The sequence below is a fragment of the Myotis yumanensis genome, unplaced genomic scaffold (assembly GCF_028538775.1).
Source record: "Myotis yumanensis isolate MYYU_CA2020_CCGP unplaced genomic scaffold, mMyoYum1.0.hap1 SCAF_16, whole genome shotgun sequence".
In the NCBI taxonomy this organism is placed as follows: Eukaryota; Metazoa; Chordata; class Mammalia; order Chiroptera; family Vespertilionidae; genus Myotis; species Myotis yumanensis.
This window is the reverse complement of record NW_027223767.1, coordinates 17,780,367-17,807,483: the sequence shown is the minus strand read 5'-3', so window position 1 is coordinate 17,807,483 and position 27,117 is coordinate 17,780,367. Positions and strand designations below refer to the sequence as shown.

General features: G+C 56.8%; 1 protein-coding gene across 2 annotated transcripts; it reads right to left on the bottom strand.

Moving 5' to 3' along the window:
* Window positions 1–4,522: 4,522 nt before the first annotated feature.
* Window positions 4,523–25,734, bottom strand: CLUH (clustered mitochondria homolog). 2 transcript variants are annotated; one of them, XM_070395580.1, is made up of 26 exons: window positions 25,533–25,734; window positions 18,676–18,878; window positions 17,508–17,679; window positions 16,421–16,564; window positions 15,876–16,000; window positions 15,624–15,778; window positions 15,420–15,545; window positions 15,025–15,172; window positions 14,709–14,801; window positions 12,965–13,659; window positions 12,043–12,263; window positions 11,739–11,843; window positions 11,482–11,582; window positions 10,552–10,704; window positions 10,401–10,463; window positions 10,060–10,304; window positions 9,782–9,866; window positions 9,479–9,632; window positions 9,263–9,402; window positions 7,921–8,001; window positions 7,716–7,841; window positions 7,513–7,634; window positions 7,157–7,250; window positions 6,910–7,044; window positions 6,754–6,827; window positions 4,523–6,002 (listed from the first exon to the last, which is right to left on the bottom strand). In XM_070395580.1, the coding sequence occupies exons 1-26, from the start codon at window positions 25,630–25,632 to the stop codon at window positions 5,819–5,821; spliced, it is 4,044 nt and encodes a 1,347-aa protein (XP_070251681.1). In that variant the 5' UTR covers window positions 25,633–25,734; the 3' UTR covers window positions 4,523–5,818. The 2 variants fall into 2 exon arrangements, with proteins under 2 accessions (XP_070251681.1, XP_070251682.1); XM_070395581.1 differs by having other exon boundaries at window positions 11,739–11,840.
* Window positions 25,735–27,117: the final 1,383 nt, after the last annotated feature.

Sequence of the window (27,117 nt, the reverse complement as noted above, 5' to 3'; positions counted from 1 at the left end):
TCCTACCGGCAGTAGCCTCTTCCCCCCCAAATGGGAAGCTGGGCCAAGAGCACCAGAGTAATTTGAAGTTACAGTTCCCTGCCGTTTCCTTGCAGCGCTTCTCTTTCCCTAGGCTAAGACCACTTTCCCTAGGGGTGTTCTAGCCTTAGGGAATTTAGCTGTTCAAAACCTGTTGAGTGACTCACTGACATGTCACACACACATCAAGCTTGGCTTCTGAGATTCAAGGTTATGTCTGTCCCTGATGAAGGATGAGGGATAGGAAAGGGGAAGACTTGGTGGAGAAATGGTGTTGCATCCATGTACTTAAACCAGGTGATGGCTGCTGTCCTTGTTTAGTCTTTGGTGAAACGACTTTCATACAGACACAATTCTCACCTGCTGGCATGTAAGAATTCTCTAGCAAGTGATTCTCCAATGTTCCCAGGTTAGCAGCATCAGCATCACCTGGGAACTTGTTAGAAACGCCAAGTTCCTTGGCTCCATCTCATACCTACTGTACCCAGAACAGGATGGGACCAAGCAAATATATCTTCACAAACCATCCAGGCAGCTCTGCTGCAGGCTCAAGTCCGAGAACCACTGCTCTAAATGACTCAGCTAACTTCTTGTTGAAGGAGAGATTTGGACAAGTCACTAGTCCCTGGGCCCCACAGCTGGGGTTGGAACTCAGTTCTCTTTCACCATCACTTTGACACGTGCAGTTTGTTCCTTTGTAAATACTGAGTATGGTCATCATTCCCACTTGGTCACCAGCCCTCTTTTTTTTTTTTTTTTAATATATTTTTACTAGAGGCCCAGCGCGTGAAATTGCGTGGCCCCACCCACCCGCGTGCCTCGCCACACTCGCAGTCCCGCCCACCCACGCACGCCTCCTCGTGCCCGCTTCACCACGCCCCGCCCACCCGCCAACTGCCAGTCTTTCTGTAATTGGACCCTTGCTGTGGGCCACAGGGGAGTGACCAAGACGTGCTCCATGCACTTACTGGTGACTGGTCATTTGGTTCTTCCGGCATTCTGGCCACTGGCCTTTTATAATATAGATTGATTTGAGAGGGAGAGGGAGGAGGAAATATCAATGATGAGAGAATCATTGATTGGCTGCCTTCTGCACACCCCACACTGGGGATCAAGTCCACAACTCAGGCATATGCCCTGACGGAATCAAACCATGACCTCCTGGTTCATAGGTCAACACTCAACAACTGAGCCACACTGGCCGGGGCCAGCCCTCTTAGGGAATTACCTACCATTTGAATGCCTGTTAGGTGCCAACACTTACCTTATTCTCAATATACACCTTTATTCTCACATTACTTCCTAGTGGTAGATATTAGCACACTTTTAGGAACTAGAAAACGGGCTCAGTTGTTAAGTCATATGCCAAGGGTATTAATCTAATTAAAGGGTGAGTTGGGATGAACCCAAATACACTTGCTCTTTCTCTTATCTGGTTCTGCTTGTATAAAACATCTTATTCACTATTTTAAATGTAAGAAGGACCTTCTGACATCTTTTAAGCAATTTTTAAACTTAGTGATGCAAGAAAGGCCCTCATCCCATCCCTGAGCACCTTGCTCACATTACAACCGTCCTGCTAACTCTGCTGTGGGATGGCCATTAAGAACGAGATGGAGCCTGCCCGGCCTGACTCAATTGTTGAGCATCTACCAATGAACCAGGAGGTCACGGTTGGATTCCCAGTTGGGGCACATGCCTCGGTTGCTGGCTCAATCCCCAGTGTGAGAGGGGTGCAGGAGGCAGATGATCAACGATTCTCTCATCAATGTTTCTATCAATCCCTCTCCCTTTATAAAAATCAATAAAAACATTTTTTTAAAATGAGGTGGAGGCTGGGAATGCTTAAGCAAGAATTGGGTTGCCCACACTTGCAATTAGGAAGACTCATCCATCATTTTACATGAAATGACTTTGTTCTCAGGATAACTGTGTATTGGTCTGCATCTTTTTTAAAAAATTATTTATTGTTTAAAGTATTACATGATTCCTTTTCCCCCCATTGACCTCTCCCTCCTCATTCCCACCCCCCTCCTCTTTTTAAAAAAATGTTTTTATTGGTTTCAGAGAGGGAGAGATAGAAACATCAATAAGAGAGAATCATTGATTGGCTGCCTCCTGTACACCTCACACTGGGGATCAGGCCCACAACCCAGGTATGTACCCTGACCAGGAATCAAACCATGGCCTTCTGGTTCATAGGTCAATGCTCAACCACTGAGCCACGCCAGCCGGGCTTTTTTTCTTCTTTAAATATATTTTATTGATTTTTTACAGGGAGGAAAGGAGAGAGAGAGTTAGAAACATCGATGAGAGAGAAACATCGATCTGCTGCCTCCTGCACACCTACTGGGGATGTGCCCACAACCAAGGTACATGCCCTCGACCGGAATTGAACCTGGGATTTTTTCTTTTTTTTAATCAATAGGTTTGCCTACTTAATAGGGGTATTTCACTTTCCATTGAAGAGGGTCACCTGCCCTCTCTAGGTGTCCTGATTATGCATGCCTTATTTGATCTGCTAATTTAGACTCTGTTAGGGATGAGGAAATACATCCAGATACCTTATTCTCAGATATTTAAGAATTCCTCAATCAAGTTTGTTTTCTCAGTATTCATATTTAACAATGACAGGTAGAGGGTAGGAGTGCAGACAGATGATACCTTAAAAGTTTAATTTGGTTATAAGCCTTTAAAAAATATTTTTAAATTATAAAAGTAGTATGTGTTAAAAGAAATCAAAAACAGAAGAAAAGCCCTAGCTGGTTTGATTCAGTGGCTACAGCGTAGGCCTGTGGACTGAAGGGTCCCGGGTTCAATTCGGTCAAGGTCCTGTACCTTGGTTGCAGGTTCCCCGGCCCTGGTCAGGGTGCGTGCAGGAGGCAACCAATCAATGTCTCTCTCACATCACTGTTTCTGTCTCTCCCTCTCCCTTCCATTCTCTAAAAATTAATGGAAAAATATCCTCAGTGAGGACTAACAACAACAAAAAAACAGAAGAAAAGTTAGAGTGGAAAGTGAAGGACCAGCGTAGGGGACAGAAGAACACATGGTGGGTATGGCTCACCATTTAGTGAGACTTCATTTCAATCTTGAACAGTTGCCCATCCACACAGACCACGATCTAAAAGGTGCCAGTTCTCTCACTAACCCTTCCTATGGATACCACCACGCACTCTTTTTTAAAAGACTGAAGTCTGTTTACTAGGGGAAGGAGAAAGGGTTAATTTCACACCCAGAGCCTCGTTTCCTTGAGAAAACAATAGCTCCTTGTCATTTAGTTTGTTAAAAGGTATCTGACACCACTAATATGCTTAAGGAATCAACCATGAAAAAGGGGCCTCCTCAGGTGACTAGCAGGTACAGTAGGAATTAAGCCTGATCCATTCTCAGCTTCACAAGATGAGGCCGCATTTCTGGAAGTGCTGTGAAGCAGGTGACCAGATGGAGGTCACAGGAAGGCATGAGACTGTAAAGGGGTGCGGGGGACATGGGGAGGGGTGTCGGCAGCATATGTCAAGGTACCCAGGGCAATCTTTCACTTGAAAGAAAAACCTCAAGGCAGAGATGTCCTTTTTCCAGTTGGCTTAGGAAAACTAAGACATTAGGGTTGCAATTTTTTTCTTTTTAGAATGTCAAAGACACAATGAACGCTCCACGTTTTTAAAAAGGCACTCAAGCCCTAGCTGGTTGCTCAGTGGATAGCGCGTCAGCCTGCAGACTGAAGGGTCTCAGGTTTGATTCCGATCAAGGGCACATGCCCACTGGCTTGATTCCCCAGTAGGATGTGCAGGAGGCAGCCAATCAATGATTCTCTCCCATCACTGATGTTTCTATCTCTCCTCCCTTCCTCTCTGAAATCAATAATAATAAAAAAAATGGCATTTAAGAGTGCAGGAGTCCAAGGGCTTGCCTGCTCCAGAAAGGGATGGCCAAACAGCAGCCACTACCCGTAATGAGACTTCCCCTCCTCTCAGACAGGTCCTCTCTACCCCCAACATAACTTCCACTTCACAGCCCTGCCCAAGCATTCAGGGTGGATTCTCCTTCCGGCACCTCACTAAGCCCCGCCTTAGCATGGCACTATAGCCAGCCGAGTGCTCCTAGCTTTCCTGGTCTGGGGATGCTACCCAACCCTCCCTACTCAAAGGGACAAGGACAGATGCCTGGAGTTCGGTGCTCAGTGACCTATCAGGCCAGCCCAGGGCCTGGGCCACCTTAAGCACCCTTCAGTCCAACTGGCCTTCACTCCAGCCTGTGTCACATGAAACTCCATGGAGGAGCGCGTCCCAGCCTTTCATCTTACCATGGCAGCCAGGTGAAAACCCTAGCCAGGTGCCTGTGATCCACCCCCTTCCCTCCCACTTAAATGACATTACGATAACTTTGAATTTGACCTAATTTTTACACATTCAAGTGCTTTAAACTCTTTTACTAATAACATTTCTGACAACAACTCTCATAAGTAAGACTGGAACAGAACACACCGGAGGGGCTGGGGCAGTAGGTTTCAAAAACTCACTTTATTCCAATGTGAAATGAAGACGTGATGGTTTAAAAACAAGAAAAAGTTCTTGATCAGCTGTGGGGATGCTTCGATTACTAGCTCACGCCCACTCCCTTTGAAACAAGGTGTTTGGACAGACCATACCCATAAGCAGCTCCCCCAGGCAGAGGTCCCACCCCTGGAACGGGTCCTTGTGAGAGGTCCCCCAAGCTCACAAGGGTGGCGACCTCCCCCAGTCAGGGCTCCAACAGCAGGCACAGAAGCAGCACAGGCAGGCGGGAGAGGGAGCAGCCGGGCCTGTGGGGCCACCACCTTTAGTGCCTCCCCATCTTCCACACCCAGAGGTACTCTCTGTTGAAGGTGCTTGTGTGGCCAGGACCAGGGAGGGAGCTGGGCTCCACAAACAAATGACAATCACTCCTGTACCTGGTAACTTACCCCAGAATCCATGATTCAGCCCCGGTTCCCCTCGGCCCGTTCCCTACCCACTCCCACTGTGCGTTAGGCAGCTCAGGTTAAAGTGGTGAGAAGTATACATTCAGACTGCAGCCCCCCAGGGATCCCCAGCTGAGGAGTAGGGAGGCAGACCAGTGGGCCTGGGCACAGGGGTATCTGGGAACCCCACTGTCCCCCCCATGCCTTCCCCAAGCACAGCCAGGCCAGGCCCAACCATGACTAGTAAAGCCACTGCAGCTCTCACCTTGCCACAGAGCTAAAGTGCACCCCAGCTCTCCAGCCCTGCCACAGAGCTGACTCCCCATCCCAGTACACAGGAAAGCACCCCTCTTTCGGCTTCAAACCTGGACTTTTAGCCAGGTTGGGCCCAGGGGTAGTGGCAGCAGAAGCAGCAGCCGTAATGTCAAACATACAAATGACCTGAGAAATCGCATCTGCACGTCACCCACTCCGAACCGACTCGGGCTATGTACAAGTTAGGAAGGACGGATCAAGACGCTCGCTCACGGGCATGGACACACTCGCACACACCTGCTCGAGGATGGGGCGCCTGAGGGGCACCTGTCTCCCAGCTGGGAACCGATGCCCACACACTCCACTCAAGTGTCTTCAATTAGGCCTCTCATCAGCATTTTCATTGAACCAGTGCAAAAACATCTCTCGGGGGCAGACAGGCCAGGCCAGGGTCCCAGGAGGATGCTGGGGGGAGGGCTGGGGTTGGAAATGTGGAAGGATAGGGACTCGCTTCCTCTCCGGATCTGCAGGGCGTGCCCCCTCCTCCTGGAGTCTGGGTCACTGGGTAATGGGGCAGCTGACTGTCCATCTGTCTCTCCCTTTCTACCCCTGTGAGCTGGGGGAAGGAGGGTCCTTGGCCTGGGGCTGGGAGGCCGCATCCTCGGGGGCCCCTGCGGGCTCAGGCTCGGTGGCCATGGGCTCTTCCGCCTTGTCCCTGCTTCTGCTGGCTTCCTGGAGCTGGTGCCGCCGCGCCACCTCAGCTTTCAGGTTCTCCAGGTCTTTTTGGCTGAGTAGAAGGATAGGGGTGAGGGTGGAGGTCAGAGCGGGCCCAGGCCCCCCCCACCTCACTGGCTCTGCTGAAACTTAAACCTGGGACAAAATCAGACTCTGAGCTTTGTTCGGTGAGAGACAGGCGTGAAGAAAGTGCCTCCCTTCCCTCCCCGGAGCAGTAAGGCCCCGAAGTGCTGAAAAGCGAGGAACTCCATGCACCTGTCAGGGCCCTCAGTTAAGGCCTGGCTCCCACTCTCCTTTACACCCAGTTCAAACCTGCTGCAGCTGTGGTGGCTGCCACAGGAGATCACCCCCAGAAAACGAGAGTGGGGAGGGTGTGCCACACACAGAAGGTCCACTACTAGCTCCCTAACCACCGACTGACCAACCCCACGTCCCCCGTGGGAGGGAGACAGCAGCGAGGGGCCGGCCATGAGGCGCAGACCTACACTGGGATCGCAGGAAGCCAGAGAAAGAACGAAGCCACTCTTGACCGACTTGGAAAGGGCGCCAAGATACATTAAGTGCAGAAAACACACCTATGTGCATGGTTTGCTACTCTAGTTTTGTGTAAAAAAAGGGGAGGGGGAGATGACAGCTGTTTGTTTGCTCAATTATGTGGTGTATTTCCAGAAGGATTCACAAGGAACTTCTCACCCCTGGGTGTATTTCCCAATGTTGAGCCACGTCAGTGTATTATGCTTTAAAAGACAAGACACTAAAGGCCAATTCCCCAAGGGGCGTGGGGACAGGAGGAGGGGCCTCACCTGAGTGGAATGAAGAGGATGCCGTTGATAACATTGAGCTGTTCCAAGACACTGGCCATGCTGGGGGCTGTGAACTGAGGGTGCCAGGGAAGATGAGCCACTGTGTGGGCACCGGGAGGCTGGGGAGGGGGCCACCCAGCTCTGTCCCGGACACACCTTGAGGGGCGGGATGTTGGCGCTGGAGCCATTGCGATAGATCTCGTTCATGGTGCGCTGCAGGGCCACGGCCTGCTGGGTCAGGCACTTGAGGTACTCGGAGCTCTCCTTGGTCTTCTCATGGTCCTCACCCAGCTATGGGGGCAAGAGCGGCACAGGCAGGGGTCAGGGCTGCCCAAGAGCCCAGCCGCTCCCCACAGCTCCTGCCGCGCCCCCCGCGCCCCCACCGGCCCCTGCTGCGGCCCACCTGGGTCTTATAGATGGTGTAGCCATCTTTCTCGTGCTGCAGGGCTGACCGGAACTCGGCTTTGCTCTCATAGACCCGTGCGACAAGATGGTGGCTACAGGAAGGACAGGAGTGGGCCGGGGCAGTGGCAGCCTAACGAGGGTGTGCAGACTAATCTTGGCCCTGCTCTGGAATCTACCCGGGGCGAACAATCAAGCCCAGGACTCGGGGGGAATAGAAGGTGAGGGAAACTTCCTCAGGAGCCAGACCGAGGACAGGCAGCGCTGGGTCCCGCGCCCGTGCTCAATCCAGGTGCTTCCTGGGACCCTGTCCCTATGGCCCTGGGCCCCCCACCCCCTAACCCAAGGCAGCCTCACCTGAGGGCCACTTTGAGGGACTTGGGCCCGTGGTACTTGGTGCTGACAGCCAGCGCATTCTCCAGGAAGCGCAGCGAGAGGTCATACTCCATCACCCCATGCAGCACCAGCCCGATGTTGTTCTAGGGGCAGTCGGAGGGCCCTGGTCAGCTCCCGCTCCCCTGGGACTGAGGCTCGTCCCGCCACCCCTCCTCAGCACTCACGTCCAGCAGTGCCATCTCAGGGTGGTCTTCTCCAAACACGAGCAGTGTGAGGTAGCGGGCACGGTACAGCAGGCTCAGGGCGGTGGACAGCTGGCTGCTGGCAAAGCAGTACAGGGCCAGGTGCATCTGCAGGGGCAGCCGTGTCAGGCCAGGGTGGCCACGGGCCCCACCCAGCTGTGCAGCCCCTGCCCCAGGGGCCACTCACATATTCCTGGATGGTGTTGGGGTGCTCGATGCCCATCACTCGCTCGCTCATCAGCACAGCCTTCTGTTGGTTACTCAGGGCCTGGAGAAGCGGGGAACTGTCATCCGGGCGGGTGCCCGTCCCACACCCACCTGCCTGACCTGCTCCCTGAGCCCCACAGTCGCTTGGCCGTGGTCCCCTCTGGCTGCACTTTCTATGTATACTTTGGGCAAAGGCAGCAGAGAAGGGGTCAAAACTCAGCTGCTATGACCATGGAAGTCTACGCCGCACTCGGAGACTGTTTCACCTTTAATAAACCTGTCTTGAGCCCTTTTTTCTCCTAACAAAACCTATGTAAATACATATATATAAATCTAAAGTTGTGCTAAAGTATCAGTAATAACCTTTAAAAAACTATACATAGCCCTAGCCCAGTGATGGCGAACCTTTTGAGCTCGGCGTGTCAGCATTTTGAAAAACCCTAACTTAACTCTGGTGCTGTGTCACATATAGACATTTTTTGATATTTGCAACCATAGTAAAACAAAGACATATTTTTGATATTTATTTTATATATTTAAATGCCATTTAACAAAGAAAAATCAACCAAAAAAATGAGTTCGCGTGTCATCTCTGACACGCGTGTCATAGGTTTGCCATCACTGCCCTAGCCAGTGTGGCTCACTGGACAGAGCATCGGCCCACAGGTTGAAGGGTCCTGGATTTGATTCCAGTCAAGGGCACGTGCCTGGGTTTGATGGGAAGGAACCAATTGATGTGTTCTCTCTCTCACTTCCATGTTTCTCTCTCTCCCCCTCCCTTCCACTCTCTACAAATCAATGGAAAAATAGCCTCAGATGAGAATTAACAACAACAAAACCTACATAGACAAAAGCCTCTGATAGCAGGGCAGTGGGGCGCCGACGCCCACCTGCCCAGGAAGCGGCCTCCTAAAGCCCTGGGCCGACCAGGCAGGTGACCACCACCAGGCCACATGCAGGTGGAAGACGACAGGACACTGCCAGCAGCTCCACAGAGTGCTTACACGGTCCTAGGTGAGTCCCAGAACTCATCCTTCCCATCGTCCCTGTGAAGGGAGGCCCGGCCTTCACCCCACTTTCATGGCAGCTCCCCAAGGATGTAACTATCCAGTGGTGGAGATGGGGGAAGGAAGCCCAGGCAGAGCAGGTGACCCCGGGGTCCCCCTGGTCTCGGCCTGCTCCTCCCTGTGCCCCCTGCCCCTACCACGTAAGTAGGGCCTCTCCAGTTCCTGCTGCTCTGGGGGCTGAGAACACAGGCCTGGCTCCCTCACTTGCCAGCCCCCAATGCCAGCCCCACAGCCCAGCGGGTGCTCAAGGCCCACCTCGGCGTAGTCGCCCATAATGTAGTGGAGCCGGGCGAGGAGGCGCAAGCAGGCGCAGATCTCCACGTGCATGGCTCCGTACACGTTGTTGAACAGATTCAGGGCCTCATTGATGAGCTCGCAGCCCTCCTTCAGGAAGCCTGCAGGGCACGGAGGGGAGCGAGGTCAGGGCCGAGCCAGGAAAGCCCCTCCCCCCGGCCACACCTGGCCACGCACCCTGCTGTACTTTGGCCTGTCCGCTCTGGAAGAAGTGGAAGGCATCCGAGGCCTTGGGGTTAACGTGCTTGACCACGGGGAAGATGTTGAGCACATCCTCCTCGGTGAAGGCAGGCTTGTGGCGGCTGTCGAAGCTGTACTCCTTCAGCAGGATCTGGGGGCACAGCCAACACCCACAGCAGCCTCAGCCCGGGGTCGCATGGCCAGCACCTCCCACCCGAAGCACATGTGGGGAGAGCCACCCCCCACAGGCCTGGGGACCTTGCGGAGCCGGTGCACGGAGGGACACGGCCCCGCGCCTACCTGGATGCCCGTTTTGAGGGAGATCTCCCGCAGCAGCGTTATCTTCTGCAGCCCGTAGGTCTCCACAGCCTGGTCCACGGACTCACTGGGGGAGAAGTGGCAGACGGCTCCCAACGCTGCCCCTTCTCATCAGCTGCCACTCCCCCTGAGCCGCCGCCTTTGCTCTCCAGGACTCAGCTCTCAGCCCCAGTTCCCCAAGCAGCTCCCTCCTCCTCCGCTCCTGTCTGCCCTTGGGCTGTCAGGGGTCCCAGTGCCTGCACCCCCTGCCACTCACGCACCACTCGAGGGTGAAGTCAAAGTAGTTCTTGGCCTCCTGGCAGATGTTCTTCCAGAGCTCCTGGGGGGTCATGACGGCCCAGGCGGTGTTGTCTGCCGCCCCTGGAGGCCGGTTTCTCCGCCTCCTGTTCCTCTTCTTGGAGACCAGCTCATCGGCGGGCAGATGGGCCACAGGGTTGGGGTAGGAGCTCAGGAAGCAGTTCAAGAAGTGACTGATGGCAGCTGACAGGCCTGAGAGTTCGACTCCCTGCAAGTTTGGACCAAAGTCACGAGGGCCCTTGGGCCCCAACCCAGGGCTCTTCCTCAAGACCCCACCTACCCGGCTGGGGAGGAAGTGGAATACCTGTAAGTACGTCTTGAAAATGTGCTTGGCAGAACGGGTGATGAGCTCGCCAATGCCGATTTTCTACAAAGGTTCCGAGAGGAAAGTCCGGTTGGTGCCAGGCCTCCAGCCGGGCACCAGCGACTCACCTCCCGCCCTGAGCACCACTCACGTAGATGTGGTCCAGCTGGTCTCGGGCCGGGCTCCGGAGCACCAGGTCCAGCACCTTGCCCAGGTAGCGCATGTTGATGCCTCGCTGGCGCATCACCTCAGACAGCGTGGCCCCGTCCATGGGCAGCACCACGTGGTCTGTGCAGTCCTTCACCTGCAGGCTGCAGCATGTCAGGCTCCCCCCGCCCCACCCCGCCTTCTCCAGCCCTGGGCTTCCGGGGGAGCTCACATTATCACGAAGCCCCTCCAAAAGGGAAGCAGGGGACGAAGACCCCAGCTCCCAGTGGGGAAGAGGGAAGGAGACAAAGCAGCAGCAAGGACCAGCAAGGAGGTGAGAATCTGCCCCCCAGCCTTTCACACAAGCCAAGGAAAATGGGTGACTGCCAGGCCCACTTGGTGGGGAAACGGGGACAAGGGAGCCCTGCTGGTGCTGAACTGAGAGCCCTGTGGGCAGCAAAGGCTCCTCTGACCAGGAGGGAAGGAGCAGAGGTGACCCCTTGGGACCAGGGTAGCTGGCACAGCAGGCTCAGCTCAAAGGTCTGAGACAAGAGCACCACCTGGTCACGGAGCTGTCCCTGTAGGAGCAAACATCCCCGGCACCCCCGGGGCCTACACGTAAAGCTCGAGAGGGAGAGGAGGGCAGGACCCCTCACCTTCTCTCCCAGGTGCCCCCCATCCCTGTCAGCCATCCGTCACACAGGGGCTCAGAGGCCCAGACCCCCGCTGCCGGCCACACGGAGGGCACGGAGGAGCAGAGCATGTGCCTGAGGCCCCCCTTGGCTGCTTTGGGTCAGGCAGGGACAAGCACTTCGCCCTGCCTGCCTCTCAAGTCAGCAGGTCTAAAGAAGTCACTCCTGTGAAGGTCCCACCAGCCTCCAAAATCTGTACCAGCCCCTCCCCGCAGCCCCCGCCCCTGCGGCCAGTCCCTCACCAAGCCGGGGATCTGGCAGGAGAGCAGGAAGGCAGCAGCGTCTTTGAGCAGCTGTTTCTGGTCCCGCACCTCCTCCTGGCAGGACTCGGGGAAGCGGACCCCTGCGGGAGGGGGAGCACGGGCTTGAGCCGGGTGAAGGGAGGTGGGGGCAGCAGGCAAATGCCATCGCTCAGGTTGGGGAAGGGTCCACCAGCATCGAGGCCCTAAGGTGACCCCAAGGTGAGCCCAGATTCTGCCCACCCCGCTTCACCACCTGCCTGGTGAGAAGATGTCCGGGTTGAAGCGGACGTCGAAGGCCGTGCTGCTGATGGAGCCGACTGCCTTGCACGCGTTGCGGATCACCTCCCGGCTCCGTGGGTCTGCTGTGGAGACATGGCCCGCTGGGAGGCAGCCCATCCACATCGTGGCCAGCTGTCCCTACCCACTCTGTCAGGCTCAAGACCCCCCCCGCTCCCCGAAGAGATGAATGCCTGCCTCTCTTGGGACTGGGTCTGGAGCTGCCCGTGAAGCCCCCGCTGCCAGGACAGGTCTGGGGCTCCCCCAGCACCCACAGCAGCCCACCTGTCCCGTCGTCCGAAGCGATGGTCTCTGCCAGCTCCTTCACCTTAGCCAGGCCACTAGCATTGCCTCCCTCCTCCTCACTTCCCTCGGGTCCCAGAGGGTCTTCAGACTTGGACTCCAGGGAGGGTGGGCTGCCGTTTTCCAACGAGGTGGAGTTCTCCATCTTGCTGGCTTTCTGCTGCATCAGCTGCAGGGCAGCCAACTTCATGAAGAGGAGGTACCTGGTGCAGCACATGGGGCAGAAACAGGATGGGAAAGGGGTCGGTGGCAGCTTCCCTGGCCTTCAAGCTGCCTGCTGGGACCAGAGCCAGGCCCCAGGCTCCTCGCCTCCTGGGATTAATGAATGTTGGGGCTGGAGCCCTGACGGCAAGGGAACACAACCTGACGTGTGCAAGTACCAACACATCCAGCCCAGCAACTCTACCAGGTGGCAGCAGGTCACAGCAGAACCCAAGATCCTCCCCGACAGGAAGAGGACAGCTGGGGTGGAGTAGGGGCCAGGGAGTGGCTCACCACACAGGCCAGGGCTCTCAGGATTGACAGGAACCCACTGGCATGGGGAGAGGGAGGATTATTCGTGGTGTGGGACATTTGATGTGGCCGACTCTTACGCATTAAATGCCAGCAGCCTCGACACCCCCTGCCCCTCCTCCCAGCCCCGGACCCAGCAGATTCAAAGACATCCCAGCAGATTTCCACACGCTCTCTAAGGGAACAGGGCCCCTTCGGTTGAGAGCACTGCCTAGCTGATCACTGGTTTGTGAGCCTGACCGAGTGGGTAGGGCTAAGCTGACTCTGTAATGACTGTGGCCAGGGCTGGCTCGTCTCCACTTTCCAAAGCCACTCCCATCAAGATCCGGCCCAAAAGCACCCATTGCTGCGAGCAGCCTGGCCCAGCCGCCCCACAAGCCTCGCTCCTCACCTGTGCTCCACGAAGGCATCCACCAGCTCCTGGCGCAGGCAGCACAGCTTGTGCCGGTGGGTGCGGGGGAAGCCAGCGCGGGTGCACTCCTCGGGCAGCCGCTCGCCGGGCACAGGGAGGAAGTTGAGGTCAGGGGGGAAGGTGCGCAGCAGGTCGAGGATGTAGTGGCGCCCGTCGTTGCCAATGATGCCCTTGCACTCCACGGAGGAGCAGAGCTCCACCTCCTCGTCGCGGTCGTTGAGCACCCGGTGCCTCAGGATCTTGAGGGGCCGGCTCGTGCGCTCCAGAAGCTCCAGGTATCTCGGGTGGGACACCACTGTCTTGCCGAAGTCGATGGAGCCATAGATGACACTCTGCTCCTGGTCCCGCTCCAGGATGCCGGGGATGATGGACTGGGCCGTGACGCGGTAGCCGCGGTAATCCACCACCACCGTTCCCAGCGTGTACAGCCCCTCCACGTCCACCGCGTTGTACGTGCGCACACCGTTCAGGTCATTGGCAGGTGCCACATAGGCCGCCACGTCCCCGCCGAAGTCCTTGTAGTGGTCTCGGACATCAAAGCCCAGGCTGAAGAAGATGTTGTTCCAGATGAACATCTGCATCTTGGTCTCCTCGCTGGGGTTGATGGCCATCACATTGCCATCGATGACTGCCATGGCGCCCCGCGTGGCCGCTGCCGTGAAGTCGCTGTGCACCTGCGGGGGAAGGGCCGAGGTTGGGAGGGTCCCACCTGGCCACGCTCACCGTGGTGGAGGCTAGCAGGCTACCTCGGGGGCCGAGGGCTCTATGCTGTTTCCTCGCGTTTAGAAAAAGGCAAGAAACCGCCCCCCCCCCCTTTTTTTTTAATATATTTTATTGATTTTTTACAGAGAGGAAGGGAGAGGGATAGAGAGTTAGAAACATCGATGAGAGAAACATCGATTCAGCTGCCTCCTGCACACTCCCCATTGGGGATATGCCTGCAACCAAGGTACATGCCCTTGACCGGAATCGAACCTAGGACCCTTCAGTCCGAAGGTCGACGCTCTATCCACTGAGCCAAACTGGTTAGGGCAAGAAACCCCTTTTTTGAAAAAAACATCACTTATGCTCAGACTTCAAAACTTAGCGCTTAACAAGGAGCGGGAGGACTGGCACGGGTGTGGGGCCCACCGATTGTGTGCCGGGTGACTCAGGTCTAAAGAGCAGGGACAACAGAATATGGAACTTTACAAGTTGTCTGAGAGATTACAGGCGGTCAGGCCTATGAAACACCTCGCACTGACCCTGATAAAGTTAGTACCCAAACATTTAGATCTTATTTTCACCATCATCATCTCTAGGCGGTAAGATTATCAAAGACTTTAACTTTACCTGTTTTTTGAAAGCACTGTTTTTCCTCAGGTCTCTTATCTCAGTAAAAGCACTAATAACATTACAGTGGGGCATCTGTGCCAGGCAAGAACCTGATGGCAGTTAGTGGAGGGCAGAGAGCTGAAATGGACCTGGCCACTCAGCCCATGCGAGGGCAGGTCCCACCCTGCCTGTGGGCTCCAAGTCTCAGAGAGGCAGGAAGAGGAGTTGGGGGAGAGAGGGTCTGCCAGGAGGCAGAGGCTAGCAGAGCACACTGCAGGGTACCCTGTCAGCCCACCCGGGTTTCCTCTTTCCCAAAGAAAACAAAAAAAAGAAGAAAAAGAAAGAAAAGAAAACCAGCAACGGTGCAGGTGGGCCTGAGGCTGCAGTCAGGCACGAGGGACATGGGCACCTTGAATATGGCTCTTTCCCGAAGCAGCCGCTCAGGCAGGTTCTTGCGGGGCAGCTCCCTCGTGGTCTGCAGCTCCTCGTTCCAGTCCCGGGTCTGGAGAGGGACCAGGGAGGGAGACACTGGCTCAGCCTGTGCCCCACAATCTGTGCTGGGCAGCTCCTTCCTCCACTTCCCCATGGACAGCCCCACAGGCTCCCACGTGAGCAATACAGAAAAGCAGATGGAGCTTCCAGGGAGGCGCACAGAATCCAGCCCGACACCCACCAAGGGAGGGGGAGGGAGGTGCCCGGGGAGGGCAGGGCCAGGCCGCAGGCACCTGTCCAGGAATGTGCTCCTCGTAGCCCAGCCTTGAGGTGTAGGCATCCTCCGCGCGCACGCAGTCCATGGCATGCTCTGCCTGGGGAGCCGTCCAGCTGTACACCTGGAACGGGGTGGCAATCCTCTCGAACGGGTGGCGCTGGACCCTATGGCAGGCAGAGGAGGGGAGATGGCCAGCCCGCCAAACTCAGAGCCCTGCCCTGGCCCCCTTGTTCTCTGCACCCCCCACCAGCTCCGGTGTCTCCTTCCCTGAGACCTGCTCTGGAAGGCCTGACTGAGAGCGCCCTAAGGGAGGCTCTGGGGTGCTTGGGGGCACGGCTTCTTAGGGCAGACATGCTTGTGTTCAGGCTGGTGGGCCATGAGACCAGGGCGGAGACGAGGCAAAGGCACTACCTTTTCTTCTGCAGCACAGCGAAGTTTTTTTTGAAGGTCGGGCTGATCTGGTTGAGCAGCTCCACCAGGGAATGGCTGAGGAAGCGGGGGCTGGCGGGCTTGGGGTTGAAATGATACGCTGTGGACCTGCAGAGAGGGTGGTCACTGTGCAGGGAGCTCCAAGCAGCTGCCCAAGGACCCAGACGGGCTCGCACAAAGACTCACTGGTTCAGGTAGAAGCCCCGTGTGGACGCCGTGATGCTGACTTGCCGGTCCTCGGCTGTGATCACAAACAGGTACATGAGGTCCCCATGCATCTTGCGGTTCCCAGGCGGCGGGTTCCAGCCGCTCATGGTGAGCACTTTCAGGCACTGCAGGGGCTGCAGGAGTGAACAAGCATGAGCGGGCCAGGCCTCCTGGTGTGCAGCTCCCCACCCTACCAGAGGCCTGTTCCCGGCTCTGCTCCGGGAATCCCACCTTCCAGTCACGGTTCTGGGGCTGTAGGGGACACAACGGCCGCTCCCGGCTCCCTGGAAGGATGTACTCGGGCGGCGTGCAGTCAATGGGGTCCATCTCCAAGCCCTTCTTCCGCTTCCCGCTGTCTGAGGGACCCGAGGCTGGTGGTCAGCACAGGGCCACCCATTTCCCCACCTAAACTGGCCCCACTCTGCATGCCTCTGACCCCGCCCCTCCAGGTGAGATGGCCTGGCCCTCAGCCCCTCCGCCGGCCCCTGGCTATCTTTTTCTTTTTTTAAAATATATTTTATTGATTTCAGAGAAGGGAGAGGGAGAGAAACAAGAAACATCAATGATGAGAGAGAACCATGGATCAGCTGTCTCCTGCATGCCTCACACTAGGGACCAAGTCCACAACCCAGGCATGTGCCCCGACCCAGAATCGAACCGTGGCCCCCTGGTTCCTAGGTTGACATTCAACCACTGAGCCACGCTGGCCGGGCGGCCCCTGGCTATCTTGCCCCTGGCCCCTCTGCCCAACCTGGGCCCCACAACGCCTCCTTCACCTCCCAGGTCGCCATCAGTAAAGACGCTCAGGAAGGACAAGGAGTTGCAGTCAACCCCGTTGAAGGCATCGGACGGGTCCAGGCTCTTGAGCAGGTCTCGGACGTGACGCACATGGATGCGGGCCTCGCGCACTGTGTACGGCTCTGTTGGGCGGGAAGTGGCGGGGTGTGACCAGGGCTCTGCTCCCTGCAACACCTGCCCAGCAGAGATGGCTGGCATGGTGCGACCATCGTGGTCTTAATTTTTCAATTTCAGGCTTCCACTTACAAACTCCATTATAAACACATAGGCTGGAGCTCTGGTTTCAACACACACACACCTGCCTGCTGGTTGGCAGGAATCCTTGTTTGCAAAGAACCTTCTGCCAAAAGGCACAAGAAATGCCTCGGGAAGTGCACACAGGCCTTGGGGAGCCCACAAAGCCCCTGCTCTGCTCACAGTGTCCGGGTGAGCAGCCTGCAGACTGCGGGGCCCCAGCAGCCCTCACCCAGGGGTGCCCCGAAACCAACAGGATTCAGATCACAACACTGCTCCCAGTATGTGTTTTGTGAAACAATAATGGGGGCTCTTTGGGGGGGAGGAGAGAGGTTCCATGATCAAGCAAGTTTGGGTACAGTTGGGCTACATTTTTTCCACATTTCCTCTTAATAAGCTGACACACCTGGACCCTCTGAGCCACTTCTCAGGAGACCCAAGTTCATAGAAGCTTTTGTTTTTACAAACAAACCATCCTTACCACACCAGCTGATCACTCCACACTGGGCCTGACTTCCCAAACTTTAGTTTCCTTAAGAGATTTCACTTTTATCTCTATAGAATCAGATTGGACTAATAGCGAGCCTTTGCTTGGCATTCTGTTTGTTTTTAATCACGGGTCTGATATTTAAACCATGAAGTTGAAGGGTGCGCAGGTGACAGCCTGAGAAGCAGGCTGTGCTCCCATACTGCCTCTACAAGTTTGATACCCCCCCCCCCCCCCCCGGAGCCTCCACACGCTTGTCGGTGACCAGCCAGCGTGAGCAGAGCACTGCCTGGCCCTGCCTCCATGTGCCCTCCCTTGGCAGGCTGCCCACTTTCCAGACAAACCTTCCACCACGCGTAGCACGGAGCCCTCCTGCAGCCCCTCGACGCTGCGCAGCTCTGAAAAGTGGTCCAGCATGTTGCCATCCAGGTGCAGCGAGAAGCAGGTGCGATGACACGTGTCTTCACGGTCCATGAGCACCTGGTGGATCTCCTGTACCATCTCCTGAGGGGACACCTGCCAGAGAAAAGCCCCGATTACCCTGGTGAGGACATACCACTTTCACCAGCCTAAAGTACCTGCGACCCTAGAATCAATGCTCCAAATATTCAGTTCCCCACCGTTTGGCTTGTAAACGCCAAGCCCTGTCCGGACACACATGCCCATCTACACTTGTGTGCGTGTACAGGATATATGCATATGCTCAGGACAGAGTCTGGCCCTATTACCCTCAGGCCTAAACCATTCCTGCAGTTAAGAGCAAGCCCTGAGCAGAAGGAGATAACAGTGGGGGAAAGAACACAGCAATCTTGCTTTCTCCCTTGATCAATGCCAAGGTCCCCAGGGCAAATGGCTTCCCTCTTCAAGAAGGGTGCTCTGGATCCTGGCTGGTTGCTCAGTGGTTGGCCAGAGGACTGAAGGGTTGTGGGTTCAATCCCTGGCCCTGGTCGAGGTACATGCAGGAGACAATCAATGTATGTCTCTCACATCAATGTTTCTCTCTCTCTCTAAGAATCAATGAGATAATATCCTCGAGTAAGGATTAAAAAAAAAGAAGGGGTGCTCTGGGCTCAAGCCTCTGGGTACAGAAGACTTAAGAGGGCATTGGTTCCCCAATGAGTTAACACTCTGCAAGACCTCTGGGTTGGCTCTGCTCTTGGAGACCACCCAATACCACTCTCCTCTCAGGCAAATGGTAAAAACACAGCCAGAGAGGTGGCTTCCCTGAGAGTACAGAGCAGAGAGGTGGGATCCCTGAAACCCCACCACCACCCAGCCACTACCATACCTCTCCCCAACAGTCCCAGCTGGCAGCTGTCCCCCAGCAATGGGACAATGATGGGAACCTGATCCCCACATCCACCAGTCTAGCTGAGTGACCGTGGGCAAGGCACAGGTAGGTTTCCTGCCTACAACATGGGGCCAGGACGAGCAAAGGCAAGGTTTATCTTCCCTCCCTTGTCCTCCCCAAGAGACCTGGGTCTTGGTCTCCAGCTCCTCTCCACATCTCACCTGCAGGGAGAAGGGCTCAATCCCCGGGGCCAGGATCTTCACCGAAAAGCCGGTGTCCTGAATGACAATGACTTCCTGCCCAGTGGTTTCCTCCCCCGGCTCAGCCTCATCCAGCCCATTTTCCTGGGGCAGTTCGGTGGGCCCCTCTTCCTTTTTCAGGCTCTCCGGACAGTCCCCATTCAGTAGCATGACTGATGGCAGCTCTGTGGGCAACAAGAAAGGAGCTGAGCAAGATGGGCCTAGTTGGTCAGATGGGGTATCCACCTCACCCACCAGAGTGGGCACATGTCCTGTAGGGTGGCGCCTGCTTGTTCTCCCAAGACTCAGCCCTAGTCCCACCTCACCCTGAGCACACAACTTCCACTGCGGGCCACTTCCGGAACCTCCCACACTCCGGGCCCTCCCTCCCATTCGCTCCTCAGTCCACCAGCCCAGCTTTCCTCTGAGCATGCTATCCTAACCACTCTCCCCAGAGTCACCACGCCACTCCGAGAGCCCAACCCAAGGGTCTCCTCTGGCCTTTACGTGCCCAGCTTCTCAGCAGCATCTCCTCCCAGCTCTTCCTCCTCCTCTTCCCTGATGGACACCGACACTCTTGCTGCCCCTCTCCAGCCCCATCCTCTTCCAGCAGTCCAACCTGGGCCCCGCCTCACCTCATTCTCATCTCACCCTCTCCCATGCTTCAAGTGCCCTTAGGCCTCAGAGCTCACATGGCCGATTTAGGCCTCGCTCAACCATTTCAAAGTGGCCATCCGTCAGGCATCACCAAAGACCATCTCATTAGCTTCCTCCACAACCGTCAGGCATCACCAAAGACCATCTCATCAGCTTCCTCCACAAACTGGCCCTGCGCCATGAATATCCCTGACTCCAATCTATCACCAGACCTAATCTCACCGGCCATGGCCGTGACTCTGGCCTTTTTCCCTATTTCAGGAGCACTACTCAGAACCCTCAATACTCCCCACTGCCCACAAGACCCAAGCTTCTCCGGCCAACACTCTCAGGCACAGCCTTACATCCTCAGCTCCCGCCAGCTCTCCCTGTCAAGGTGTAGCTACACCAAACCATTCAGAAGCCTGAGAACAGGCCACGCATCTTACCTCCCACCTGTGCCTTTGTTCATTCTGCCCCCATATCACATTCCACTGGGCAAACTCCTACTCATTCAGTAAGACCTCAGTGAAATAAACCCTCTTCTCTGAGGAATTAGCACCTCCCTTTATCCCCACCTCCCAGGGCACTTGATCTGCTGCACTCTGGGTGGCTGCTCACACCAGCTCTCTCTCTTCCTCCTTCTGTCTTGCCCGGGCCCAATAGAAAGACACCAAATTAATGAATTAATTACTGTAAGCAGGTAGTTAAGTTCAATATTTGTGAAAAACTCCCAACTCACATGCTGCTGAGAGAGGGGGAAGAGGTGACAAAACCTTCCATTTGTACCCGGGTACTAAGGGGGACAAAGGAGAGCCTCCTGCCTCCTGGGGAGCAGAGGCCCTCACAGAAACCTCCCAACAAAACCCAGGACTGCCTGGTGCTCACTGAGCCCACGGAGCCTTTCACCCAGGGTCTGCCTGGCAGCCAAACTGGCCCCTTGCTTGCCTGGGAGCTCCAGACAGGTCAGCTCACCCAGCCCTGCCCTGGACTCAGCCCATCCCATCCAGACCCCCCCTCCTCTTCCTACCCAGCTGTTGGGAACGGGGCTGGGGTGCATTTCCCCAGAGCTGTATGGACCCTACCGAGACCCACAGAAACGTGGAACAGGGCTCTGGGAAAGGAGATAAGCTAGCACTGAAGGGCAGGCTAGGGGGACATCACAAGAAGCCACTCCCTCTTCCCTAGGTCCCCTCAACTTCGTGAAAAACAGGATCACTAGGAGCTCAGACACAGTCTCCTCCTCCTTCCCCCAAATTAGGATGCATGAGGCCCAGAAAAGTTCAGAGCCTTGTCCAAGGTCAAGAGACAAGAGTGAACTCTGGATTCTTGCACCACCACGCCACCGCACTGCCCTCCACCCTAGCCACCTTCAATGACCATCATCACCCAGTCCCCATCCCCAGCACACCTCTCCAAACCAGGAATGGAACTCCGAGAACCACAAGGACATACAAGGACCTCTCCTTCCAGGGAGTGCACAGTGCAGCAAGCCCCCAAGCCCCTAGAAAGTGAGCAGCCAAAACCAAAGGGAGAACTTGGCTATGACAAAGCAGACCAGGAGGGCGGGGAGAAGGGCAGTGGTTGGTCAGCTTTCAAAAGGCAGATCGAGGGATGGCAGAAGATACCAGGAGGCACTTCCCCCAACTGAGTGTCTGAGAAAAACTTTGCAGGCTGGTGAGCCCCCAGGATGAGAAGAGATAAAGGGAGGGCTCCCCACCCAATATGGAACAGCAGCCTTGAGATCTAAGACCCCACAAGGGGGAAATCAGGGGCCCGACCCAGAAAGGTGGCCTGCACTCCCTGAGTCTAGGCTGGGAGGACAGAGGAGGGCAAGGAAGACAAGGCCAGGATGGCTACAGCTCCCACTTGTCCTTCTGCAGCCCAGGGAGCTTGCCCAGAAGGCACCCGGCACCAGGTTCCCACCCCAGGGGGGTACCCAATCCCCTATCAGATTTCAAAGGAATGTGGCTGGTTCCCAGGGACCTCCACTCCCCAGGACAGGGAGACCTACCCTTCCTCCTTCCTTTAAGGGATCCTGAAGGTCTCCCTACCACTAGACGAAGGCCAAGTGATCTCCCCACAAGAGGCTGGCCACCTGGCTCACTGCCCCCACAGCCCACCTGGTACAGTCAGCGGCTGACCTCTGCTCAGCTCTGGAGTCCCTTGACCGCCATCGCAGCGAGGCAGCCAGCGCTCCGGCTCAGGCCCGGCACTGTCTGTGTCCCTCATTCCGGCCTCCTCCACCACCCTGGCCCCCATGCAGCTGGTCGGCCCGGGACTGGAGCTCTGGCTGGCTTCGGGTTTCAGTGGGGCCAGGCCTGCCGGGGCGGCCCTGGGAAGGGCACACTCCCCCTGCCTTGAATCCTGCTCAAGGTCGGCCAGAAGGACAGCTGTGGGCCAGGAGGCCCTGGTGGCTCCAGGACCCCAGTTGGAGCTGCTACCAGTGCTCAGACCCACCTCCCTGCACCCCCTAGAAAGGGGGTCACTGCTGACAAAGCTGTTAGGGGGACAGGAGAGCCCAGCATTTGGGGTTCCTGGGCCCCTCGGGATTGAGGGCCTTGGGGACTGGCTGGCAGGGGCAGAGCCCAGCAAGGGGGTTCTCTCCTCTGTCCCAATCCCAGTGGGGGTGGGCAGGACTGCTTCAGCCAGCTGCCGGCAACAGCTGGTGCAGACCCAGGCCCAGGCCCAGGCCATGAGGTGACTGCCCCCTGTCTACCAGTCCCAGACGCTGAGACCCTGCTTGCCTCCTGGGTCAAGGGGCCGGCTGGGGCCTCTTCATGCTGCCCCCTGCAGGTGACCCTTCCTGAGAGCCACTGGTTCCGGTGGGAGGAGAGATGGGCTCCCAGTCTCCCAGAGAACAACTGCACCCGTGCCCCAGGCCTCCAGCTCTACCAAGAAGCTGGCAGGCTCTGCCTTCCCTTCCCAGCAGCCCCTGCTCTGCCAGGAGAAAACCAAGTCTCTCCCGTGGGGAGGGAAACGGAGCTGGCAGCAAGAGGCCAAAGGCTGTTCAGCTGTAGAGGGAACATGTGGAGAAAACATGCCCAGCCTCGCCACGGCGCCTTCCCAGGGCATCTGACTTGTTGCCACGGCCCAGCCAGAGCTGCTCCGGCATCCATACTAACCAGGTGGGGGTGGGGAGCCAGACTCACTCCAGGCCCCCTTCCCTCCAGTCCAGTCCCATCCCAGGTGGACCTGATGGCCCAGCCTGGGCCAGGCCCTCAGCCTCTCCATAGCCCCCACCAAGGGTTTCAGCCTACACACACCGGAGAGGGGCAGGCGACGGCCCCTGAGTGGCAGGGACAACCACCTCCATTCTTCTGGTCACCATAAAGCTAATGCTCACTGTAGGCCCAGCCCACAGCAGTTCCCTCATCAGCCTGACCAGCCCATCTTACTTGATGAAACTGAGGTTCCAGATGACTGGTAAGCAAGCTGCCCAAGGTCACAGAGGCTCAGGCAGCCAAGCCAGGTCAAAAAACACACCAAAAGCCCAGGTAGCCCAGGTCTGTCAGACACCCAAGCTCCTGCCTGAGTGCAACTTCCCAAGGCGGCAGCACCCACAGGTACTCCTTTCTCCTCCAGGCCTCAGCCAGGGGCACATCGATCTCCAGCCATAAGCTCTCCCCCCACATCTCTACACCCCTGGGCCAGTGCTTCCTCATCACAGGGAGCATCCCTGGGTATTTGGGCTTTAGGGAAAGGGAAAAAGGTGCCCAAATATCACTGCATACATACACCCCCCATTTTCACTGGCCAGATCAGAATCAAGAGATAAAGCGTAGCCCTGCCCTGGCCTGGAAGCACAGGGACCCCATGGCCAGCAGAAAGGAGGGGTTAGAAAAGAAACTAGGCCATCTCGGGTGGCCTGTGTGTGCCTTCCCCAGCCTGGCATGGCCTCACTCAGTAGGCTGTGCCAGGGCCAGGCCCCGCCCCAGCCAGGGCCTTAGCAGGTGAGGCTCCAACAGGAAGTAAGGCCTCAAAAGACATAGCACTGCAACCCAGGCACCTAGGCCTGCAAGGGAAGGGAGTGGGGGCAGGCAAGCAGCCTGTAGAAGCCCCCCAGGATGTGGGCACTTCTGTTTCCTCCTTCCTGTTCCCTCAGGCCAGAAACAGGTCTGCAGGGTCTGGGGCCAGTGCAGTGCTCCTCAAGCTACTCTACTCTGACCTACCCAAGAGAAGAACTTTGGGATCCTATCAGGGAGCTCCTCTAAGCCCCCAAACTCCTCCCCAGTCTGCCAGCCCTTCTTAGCTCCGGGCCCCAACTCCAAGGAGCCCTCCCCTAAACAGAAGGAACTAGACACACCACTGTGAACTTGAAAAACCTGCCTGTTCTCTTAACCCCTAAAAGTAGCTTTATTCCCAAGAAGGTAACTGACCTTTGCTCCCCCCAAACCCCAAGAAAGGCCTAGATCACCTCTTCAAGGAGATTGGGGAGCCTTCCAGAGCTGGGTCCTAAGGTAAGGAGCCTGCTGGGGGTGCCCCCTCCTTCTTTGAATAGAGTCAGGCCGGCTGTAATTCAAGTTCTACCTATCTATACTAGCTTCCCAGAGACTCAAGGAGCCACTGTTCCACCTGCTAGTATGCTCCCAGGTTCCCCAAAATGAACAGCTGTGCCCTTCCCCTGACTCAGGTTGCTCCAGACAAGCCTCTCAGCACACAGCTGAGCAGGGGCTTCACTCAGCCCTCAGAGAAACCCTCCAACAGACTCTCCCTCCTTAGCCCTCACATTCACAGCACATGATCCCAATCAGCATGCATGTCCCACCTTCTTCTGGGAGAGGCAGGGCAGCCTTGGCATGCTGGCCTTGAGCTGCAAATCCAAATGCTCTCAACAGCTAAATCGTTGTGTGACCTTGGGCAAATCACTTCATCTCTTCAGGTCTCTTTGCTAGCGGGGAAATCAGCCAACCCCTCCAATGCACATGCCTACTCTCGTCTGGCCCCTCTAGTCAGAGCCACATCAGGGCAAAGCCTGGAAGGCTGGAGTCATCAGCATCTGTCCATCAGCCCAAACCTTGGCCATGTCTAGGCAATCAGCAAAGCTGCCACAGTACCCACCCCCTACCCCAAGGTAAACCTGCTGTGACAGGTGACAGCGTCAGAGGGCTTACCTAACGCTGTGCCCATCCTGACTCACCAGAAGCTGGGGGGGAAAAGGAAAATAAGTCCCGTGGAGGAGAGTTGGGGGGAAGTGGGAAATAAGGGTCATTCTGCTCTCCCACGACCACCCAGGACAGAACGGGACCAGAGCGCAGTGCTGAGGCTCTGAGGAAGATCTGAAGATGACACCTGACTGGCTGGGGTGGAGCTTCAGCCTCAAGGCTAGACTCTGAGACATGATGGAAGGGAAGAGAAAGGCCCAGGAGAAATGGGAGATTGCTGCGGCCACTCCCAAAACCACCATCGCACAGTCCCCATGGGGAAGAGCTGGGAGCTCCACTCCACACTGATGACCTTTGCCTTAAAAACTGCAACTGTGGGCCGACCCACTTTTCGCAATAAGGCGGGTTAATGATCAAGTTCTGGCACAAACACCTCTTCCTGCCAAGGAGCTTGGCTTTGGGCCCATGCACAGGCAGACCCCCTGGTCTGCCGACCAGGCCATTCCCTAACCCGGCAGCGAGCAGAGCGTGAACACCTGGGGTTAAAGCCTTACCTCTGAGAACGAACCCGAGAAACCCCCTCGCCATACTCATCCTAACTACCGCTCTCCCCACAGACCAAGCCTGCAAGTCCCAAGTGGAGCCTTCCTTGCAGGACTGCACTGTGTGCACAGGGGACGCTTGGGATCCTGACGTGGAGGGGTGCCCGAAGGAGCAAGTGTCAGTGACCCCAGACCGCAGGGCTCCCCAATGCCGGGTCACAGAGGGGGTGGGGCCGCCGATTCTATCCACCTGCGGCGGCGGCAGCGGCGCACCCCGAAACCGCGTGTGCGCGCACGTGTCCCCGCGATTTGACGCGCGTGTCCCCGCCGCCGCTGCCCTCTCTGGGACCCCAGGTGCGAAGCCCGGGCCGCAGCTGGGGGCGATAGTAAAGGTGACCTTCAGGACGGGGGCGGCCCGGTAGAGGGCCCGGCGAGATGCCACCCAGCCCGGCGCGGAGGGAAGGCGACGGTGCCCGCGGAACCCCGAACCAGCCCGCCCGCTCGGCCCAGTGCAGCCTACCCCTCCCGGCTCCCCGCTGGCCCCAGCCCCGCTCACCGGCCGCGCCCGGCCGCCCCTTGCCGCCAGCCTGAGAGCTGGGCTCCCGGGCGCTGTCGGCCGGGGCGGCCGCCGGCAACTCGTCCGTTTTGATGACCATGGCGGCGGGATCCGGCGTCCGGCTCAGCTGTCCGCGCCGCCCGCCGCGCCACTAACCCAAGTGCCCTGCTCGCCGCGGCCGCTGCGGGAAGGACAGAGTCACCGGCCCACGTGGTGCGCGTTGTAACCTTTGACCCCACCGCCGCTCCCCTGCCCCGCCTACGCGCCCGACCCGGCCCACGGCGGCCCACAAGGGACAAAAAGTGCCGCGCCTGGTTGGCCGGCCACCAATGCGATGACTTTCCTGAGCGCCTTAAAGGGAACGTACCCTGATTCTGAGAAGAGAGAGGCTTCGGGTCCCCTGGAGGGGCGGGGCTTCGAGGAGAAGTCCTTGTGGTTCGCTGCCCGTTGGGCGGGCACCTTGACCTTGAGTGGAGACTCCTCTAAGGCTGCCATTGCCAACCGTCCCCTCCCCCAATGGTCCTCTGCTTCCAATTGCAAATCTGCCAAATGACCACGCGGTCTCTAATCTGTGATGTTAGCGTGACCCTCAGTGCCCTCCTCCCCAGCTTGTCCTTTGCCGCCGAAGGGGTGGGGCTGGGGGGCCTGGCTTCTTGAGGAGGGGGTGGAGGGCAGCTGAGGGCTTGGTCACTAGCGGCCGGGGTGGAGAATGGCAAGTGGTGATAAGTGTCAGAAATGGACCCACCAAACTTTGTCCTGTGCCACAAAGGGCTCCTTCCTGCCAGCAACTCGACTCCCCCACCAGATGAGTCCTCATTTCCACACATTATCCCCATTTTACAGTGGGGGAAGCTGAGACCAAGGTTGCACAGAGAGCAAGAAGTAGAGCTCCGTCAGGATAAATCCACAGCCTGGGCATTTAACAGTAGTTCATACTTTTTCAGGTGTTTGGGGCTTGGTGGGGACTAAGACCTGAGGTAAGAGAATGCTGCCCTAGGTGACATATTTCCAGGTCTTGCCAGGGAACGGGCATATTCCAGCTGCAGAGAGAAAGGGTCTTCCATGCACAGGCCCAGGATGCCACTGGGAAGCACTCAAGGCATATTCTTGACATTTTGGAGATCTAATGGGAATTGGGAAGATGAAGCTGCAGAGGTGGGCTGGGGCAGGCCTTAGGGCCTCATGAAAATTGCAGAGGAACCCTGGCTGGTTTGGCTCAGTGGATAGAGCGCCAGCCTGCGGACTGAAGGGTCCCAGGTTTGATTCTGGTCAAGGGCACATGCCTGGGTTGCGGGCTCCATCCCCAGTATGGGGCGTGCAGGAGGCAGCCGATCAGTGATTCTCTCTCCTCATTGATGTTTCTATCTCTCTCTCCCTCTCCCTTCCTCTCTGAAATCAATAAAAATATTCTTTTTAAAAATTGCAGAGGAAAGTGGACTTTTTGGAGTACAGGTGGTGGGAAGGGGAGCCAGTGAAAGGCTTTGAGCATTTAAGCAGGAGGAAGAGAAGTGAGCAATGCTCTGGCTGCTGGGAGAGGGTGAGGCTAAGAGGGGCTGAGCTAGACTAGTGTGAGATGAGTTAGGAC